Source organism: Mugil cephalus, chromosome 14 (assembly GCF_022458985.1).
Source record: "Mugil cephalus isolate CIBA_MC_2020 chromosome 14, CIBA_Mcephalus_1.1, whole genome shotgun sequence".
Classification (NCBI taxonomy): Eukaryota; Metazoa; Chordata; class Actinopteri; order Mugiliformes; family Mugilidae; genus Mugil; species Mugil cephalus.
Genome location: NC_061783.1, coordinates 22,209,782 through 22,216,933, shown reverse-complemented (window position 1 = coordinate 22,216,933; position 7,152 = coordinate 22,209,782). Strand labels below are relative to the sequence as shown.

The 7,152-nt window shown below is 41.8% G+C and overlaps 1 protein-coding gene across 1 annotated transcript in view; it reads right to left on the bottom strand.

The window, feature by feature from the left end:
* Nucleotides 1–487: 487 nt before the first annotated feature.
* The window catches only part of dbpa (D site albumin promoter binding protein a), a 39,616-nt gene continuing 32,951 nt past the window's right edge, over nt 488–7,152 (bottom strand). The window contains exon 5 of the mRNA XM_047605838.1: nt 488–5,538. Coding sequence (XP_047461794.1) covers nt 5,323–5,538 — 216 coding nt within the window. The 3' untranslated portion in view covers nt 488–5,322. The remainder of the gene's footprint in view (nt 5,539–7,152) is intronic.

Sequence of the window (7,152 nt, the reverse complement as noted above, 5' to 3'; positions counted from 1 at the left end):
AAACTTCAGAGTCTTAGCTTTAAAAAGAGAGTAAGATCATGCATGAGCTCCAAACTGTTCATGAACAGCATTCAATTCACTTTGGGTATGTCCTAAAAAGACATTTTTCTGACAAAAGGCCGGAATGTTAAGGGGCTAGCTGTTGTTTATTTCCATTAAAGTTGGACATATAAACTTGAAGACATGTGCAGATTTTGGAGCCTCGATTGGACATTAGAAGAACTGCAGACCTATTTAATAGTTTAGCAGGATTATTGGATTGTTCGGGCTAGTTTTGACATTTAATGTTCTAATGCAGTAATCTAACAAGTCAAAATTTTTTCTTAGCGTCTTATGTTTACACATTTGTGTATCGAGATGCTTTCAAGTTCAGTATAGCCCCTTTTTCTGCTGAGAAAGTTACACTTAAAGACGTTGTGAGGACTCTGTCTACATTACATTAAATAATAAGTGTCAGATCACACAGCAAGACATCAGGAAAGCTCTGTCAGTGAATAAGGATTAGCCTTTATTTGTGTTTGGAGGGAGAAAAAGACAACATATGCCATCATCTCTGTGGACAGCACACAATATTGGTGAGGAGTCGGGGATAGTGTTGCTCTCATGGGACTCGTAGCTCATAACAGTCAGTCACAACAAGGAGAAGTTAGCTGAGAATCCACAAAAGTTGAAGAAGAAACAACAAGGCTGTGTACATTATTGTTATCGTCATCGTCATTATTATTGTTGTCATTGTTACCCGCAATGCCGTTTCATGGTGCAGCAGCAAAGTGTCGCTGCTGCTGCTGCTGCTGCCACCGCGTGAAGGTTGGTTGGGCCTCAAACGCCCCCCGTCAGAAGAAAAAGTTGTAGCACGCTCAACATCACAGTTACATAGAAAAATAGCACTGTCAAAAAAGTTTCTGAAACGTCTGTGAAGAAATCCCCAAATCCCAGGTATCAAAAGAAAAACAGCTTCCTGCATCCACCAACAGATGGAAGAAGCTCTGAGACTTTTCTTCCAGGGATTTAACAGTTTGTGTCTCAGATTTGAACATATTCCCAAAAAGAAGACAAGAAAAAGGAAAATATATTTATATTTATATATATTTATATATTTATATATATCAAGGAGAGACCTACAACTCCCATAATACACCTGGGGCTCTGTTAAGTCTCTGTCAATAGTCACAACAGCAAACAGGCTGATGGGAAATCAAGTGAAAGTTGGTCTTGGTAATCAAAGGAGGGATTTATGTGAGAATCAAATCACAACTTCCCCTGCGGAAACAAAGCGGATGCAAGAAAAGAAATTTAACAAGAACAAGAACAATCATACATAATACTTGCAACTGTGACGACTGTATAGCAGGTAACAAGAACTAGAGTTTAATTGTAAATAAAAACATGACCAATCTGTAAAGCCGTCCAATAAGCCACGCCCCCCCATTCAGTGACCGTCCAATCACAGGTAGGAGCTGCTGGCCCATCAAGCAAATTAATGTTTTTGGTAACAATTTAACGAGAAAGTAGCTAAGAGAACAATCAAATGAAAGAGTAGTTGATGTATAACTAGCGAGCTAGCTAAATGAGTAGCAGTTACTAATCATTTTTAATCAAATGATTGGGGAGCATCCACTATTTTCCAGATTGTGGTGCTGTAGCGCTGTGTAAAGCTCGGGAAAGGAGTTGTTAGCATGTTCCCAAATCTGGTTACAAATGATGTCATCAGAACAAAATGGCGGCCTCCATTTCCTCCAAGTTTTGGCTTCACTTTTGTACAGTGGAAGGAAGAGGTGACACATTGTTCATCTTCATGTTCATCTATTGTGTTTTAAACTTTCAATTAAAACAGTCGCCATCTTTGGCGCAACACTTGTAAATTAACTCCATTAGCATCATATCTTTTGTTTAAGAAACAATTAGCCTGCTATGTAGCAGTAGATTTTTCAAATAAATGTATCGCATGTCTTCCTACTTTTGTTTGTATTTATAAGGTGAGTTTTTGTTTTTCTCACATGATACATGGAACTTGGCATTAGCCTGGAAAGTGTCCATTGTGTATTTGCTACAGACTTTGTTAGCATGTCCCCAACTCTGGTAACAAATGACACCCTCAGAACAAAATGGCAGCGTCCATTTCATCTATATTTTGGCTTCACTTTTGTACAGTGGGAGAAGGTGATAGCATGTCAATCATTTTTATTTACAGCCTATAAGTCCATAGTGAATAAATTTCAGCAAACTATTAGCCTGCTAGGAAGTGTAGCTGACGTTAGCATATTTCTTTTTGTTTTGTTTTGCTAGAGTTTGTTGGAATACTAGTGAGCAAGAAAACTGGCAGCTACCATCTAGGGTTATGCAACGAGGTTAAACCAAGTTGTAAACTAGTCTTTCCTGTCGTTACTTTATCTTCTAAAAGTAAAAATATAACATAAGATTCTTGATGTCCAATGTCCAAATAGTTGAGGTTTAGCTTACTTGCTCAAGAAAGCTTTCTGATGCTAGCAACTCTCTCCACAAGTTTCCTGAAGAACAGTTTTGAAGCTCAGTGTTGTGTCGCCGGCTGCCGCCATCTTGGCTGCGCCTGACTCCAACTAACTGCTAGCTGATTGAAAAAAGAAGCAGAGGGGAGGAAAACAGCTTAGCACCACCTGTCAATCAAAGTGGCCACACCCTTAATTTGCGTTCGCTAATAGCCATTATGGGATTTTTGGAATTACTCGTAAAGAGGGTGATATAATCGTACAATTACGATAATTATCGTATGTCTGGTTGAGTGGGAAGTCGACAACTTATAAAAATGCCACTGTTGCAGTGGTAAACTAGCTTGACAGCCATAGCAACAGTAACCATGAGTGGGCGGGGCTTAGTGGACGGGTCAGGTGGTTTAATTTTTTTATTTTTTTATTTTTTTTTTGTCCCATGCTGGTGAGTTAGTAGCAAAGTGGGTCGAAAACTGAATCATAACAATAAAACCCAACAGGAATAAAACCCTCCCTCCAAAAAATTTAAAGTAAAAAAAAAAATAAAAATAATCACAAATTGTTGGATTGGATCAAAAACTTTTGTGTGTGTGTGTGTGTGTGTGTGTTTTTTTTTCTTTAATAAGTCATAACTCAGACAAAAAACACCTGAGAAAAAACGGACAAAATGATTCCATTGGGTTTTTCTGTAATATATTCAATTATGTATATTACAACTATAATCACATAATTCAAGCATATATCATATACACATATATATCTAGTGAGAGAATAGTTCAATATCAATAGTACAGTTGTATGGTACAGTAGCAATAGGGTGCATTTCTCTTTCTCATTGGGTAAAGTTTGAGGGAGAGGTATAGACGAGTGTAAATCTATATACGATTTATCAATACAATATGCAACAAAAGAAACTAAAAAGAAGGAATAAAAGACAAAGAAAGGGTATAGGCAGTTCAGTACTGTGTTTGAGATGGTGGTAGTGTTTCTAAAGTGTGTTTGCATATATGTGTGTGTGTGTGTGTGTGATTGTGGTTTGTGATTTGTATGTGCATGTGTGTGTGTTTGTGTGTGTTTCAGGTGGAGGATCAGATCAGATCAGCACCATAGAAGTCCATAACAACATCAACAACAATAAGAAGAATAATAATAAGGGTTAAAAACCTGGGTGAGGGCTGTGCGTGTCTGTTTGTTTGTGTGCGTGCATGCTGAAGGTTTCAGTCACCATTCTCCGTCTGAGCAGTTTGTTTGTGTTGTTTTTTTGTTTTGTTTTTTTTTGCACTTCCTGGACACGATCGAGGAGCAAAAGAAAGAAAGAAGAACCGCGATCGGGACGGTTGAAAGTTTGCAAAAAAAACACAACTCAGAGCGAAACCGGCCGCCAGCGAAACTCTTCGGTTTTTTTTACTCTGAAACATCTGCTCACGTCCGGCAGCTGCTCTCTGCTCACATGGCTAATTATACTTCCTGTTTATTCCTGCACCTTCAAGAAAGAAAAACAAAAAAAAGAAAAAAGAAAAAAGTAGAAATAAAAAGAATTAAAAAGCCCTGCGATTAATTATTTCAGATTCAGACACGGAATCAAAGGAGAAGGAAACAACTCAAGTGCTCGGACGAGATCACGAGGAGAAAAAAATAAAACACAAAAATTTCATAAAACTATACAATTTTTTGTTTCACCGTCTGTCCTCTCTCTCTCTTTCTCTCTCTCTCTATATATATATATATATATGTATATATATCACACCCCCCTCCCCCATCGTTACTAAGATACCTCGCCTTGTCTCACGCCGTGTGAAATACCTGATTCAACCGGGATACATTCTCTGTTCAGCCTCCGACTAACCAGCTCCGTAAAATTGAAAATAGATCATTTATTGTTGTTGTTGTTTTGTTTTTTTTGTTTGTTTTGTTTTTGTTTTTTAAAGAGCTGGGAGGAAAAGCGCTTTATGTGGCCCCGTGACTGTCCAGCTAACAGCCCCTTCCCCGCCCCCATATATAAAATATACAAAAGATTATCTCCAAAATCCTCCTCCTCCTCCTGAATAACCTCTGCTAATAGAAAAATATACAATAATCCTATGTCAAAATCTCTTTGCGTTGTGGACGAAAACCCCCTCTTCCTCCTCCCTCCTCCTCCTCCTCTTTGCTGGACTAGTCTCGCCTTCCTGCCCAGTTCAAAAAAATATACATGTTTCTTCTTCTTCTTCTTCTTCTTCTGTACTATTTATAGAAAAAAAATTACACATCTGATCTCTCCTGGCTTGTGTCCATGCCGCGAGCTTCGAAACGTGACATTTCACTGTGGCATGTTGTGAATTGATGAACACCCTGTTTGAAGTGGCCGGAGAGGAGGTTGTGAGCAGGGCCGTGAAACGCACTACCTGCAAAAAACGCCATGCGACACCGGGCGCAAGCACAGCACCGAGGGTGACGAAAAGCTGCCCGAGGCGTCACGAGGTGAGTACAGTACGTTGTGTGTGGTTGTGTGTGGGTTCAGCCAAGCAACATGTACAAAGAGAGTCAAACCGGAAAGGAAAATATATATATTTATATATATATGTGTGTGTGTGTGTGTGGCGTCGCTGTGCTTTCCTGTCATGAAATCCTGAAGCACAGCGTGCGCACTAAAGCCCACTATTTATTTATTTATTTTCATTTATTTTTTTTTGGTGTTTGCGCCCGGTGTTGCACGCTGCTTGCTGCAGGTCTACGCCCGCCTCTTCCATCTCGCCATTTCAACTAAAGTGCAGCTATTGTCGGGTTGGCCTTTTGTACCCTTTTTCTCATGTCCCCCTCCCATCTTCCTTTTTCTTCTTCTTCTTCTAATTTTATTTCCGCCGTCTCCTTTTACGCCTCACAAGTCTCCGTGCCGGCTCTCGTACTTGTTGATGATGTTCCTGCAGCGGCCGAGCTCCTTCCTCATGTCGGCCACCTCCTGGCGCAGGGCGGCGTTCTCCCGCTCCAGGAAGGCGGCGCGCACCGAGATCTGGTTCTCCTTCAGCCGCCGGGCGTCCCGGGAACGCTTCGCCGCCTCGTTGTTCTTCACGCGCCGGCTCCAGTACTTCTCGTCCTGTCGGCGTCAGCGTCAGCATCAGCGTCGGCGTCGTCGGCGGCGGCGGTGTGGTATGTTGGGGTGTGTGTGGGGAGGAAAGGTGGGGGGAGGAGATGAGAAAAAAGGGGGGAGAGAGTGGGATGAGAAGGGTCAGTTATGTGATGAGAGAGAGAGAGAGAGGGTGGCAGGAAAGGAAGCAGAAGGTGGCAACAGCTGAATAGTCGCAACTGCAGAACACTAACATAAATAAATAAAACTCAGAAGTCGTTCCATTTCCTCATCATGGCCGTTTCTGATGGACTCGCCCATCAGAAACTTGCTTAACTTGTTTCTATAAGAACCAGAAACTAATTTCCATTAACGTCGGGACACGTGTCATTGAGGAGAGGGACTATTTATCCCTTGTCCCTTTTTTACCCACAGAGTTTCCTATTTAACTCAACTTCTACCGTTCGATCCAAGATGGCGCCGCAGAACAATCGGTGCTCTCTGTTTTTTCTATTTAAGTGCTTTGTACTGTACCATTGAGAAAAGTTAGCAGAGTCAAATTCCTTGTACGTGCGCTCGTACTTGGCCAATAAAGCTGATTCTGAAGAAGCTACTCGCTCGGATTCAACGTCTTCTCAAAACTTTACACTGCTAATCCGTAATCAGTTCCCAACAGAGCGACTCCGGACCAACTTTCTGCCACCAAAACATCTGTGGGTTCACGGTGGCACTAAACTGACATCCAAGAATCGCTGGTGACGAAGACCTACAGCCGACAACCTGAAGAATAGCAGCTATGAGCTAGGAGGCTTGATAGCTAGGAAGAGCTACTATAAGTTGGGAGGCTAGGAAGAGCTACTGCTACTTGGTAGGCTAGGAAGTTAGGAAGAGCTACTGTAAGATGGGTGGCTAGAAAGAGCTACTGGTAGTTGGGAAGCTAGGAAGAGCTACTATTAGCTGGGAGGCTAGGAAGCTAGGAAGAGCTACGATAAGACGAGAGGCTAGGAAGAGCTACTACTAGTTGGGAAGCTAGGGATCTAGGAAGGGCTACTATAAGATGGGAGGCTAGGAAGAGCTACTGCTAGTTGGGAAGCTAGGAAGAGCTACTATTAGCTGGGAGGCTAGGAAGCTAGGAAGAGCTACGATAACACGAGAGGCTAGAAAGAACTACTGCTAGTTGAGAGGCTGGGAATCTAGGAAGGGCTACTAGTAGCTGGGAGGCTAGGAAGCGTTTCTATTTGCTTGAAGGGCTAGGAATAGGGGAAGCTGGAAGGCTAGGGAGTTAGTTACCATTAGCTAAAATGCTAAAGAGCTAGGGAGAGCTACTATTAGCTAGTATGTTAGGGAGCTAGGAGGAGCTACTATTAGTAGGGAGGCCAGGTAATCTAATAGTAGCTCTTCCAAGCTTCCTAGCCTCCCAGCTAATAGTAGCTCAATGTAAAACCTAGGGCCTCGTGGGTGACTCTCAACAATGAAAGATGGCAGATTGTCAGCTTGGTGTGACTCAGCTTTTTTTCTGATAATGGAACTTTAACAAGGTGGTTAGCTCCACAGCTAACCAAGCATAAACAAACTAGCTGCTTGGTTTATATTTGTAGTGGCTTTGCGAGCAGTTAAATACCCTAAGTTTGTCTGGGGTTCTGT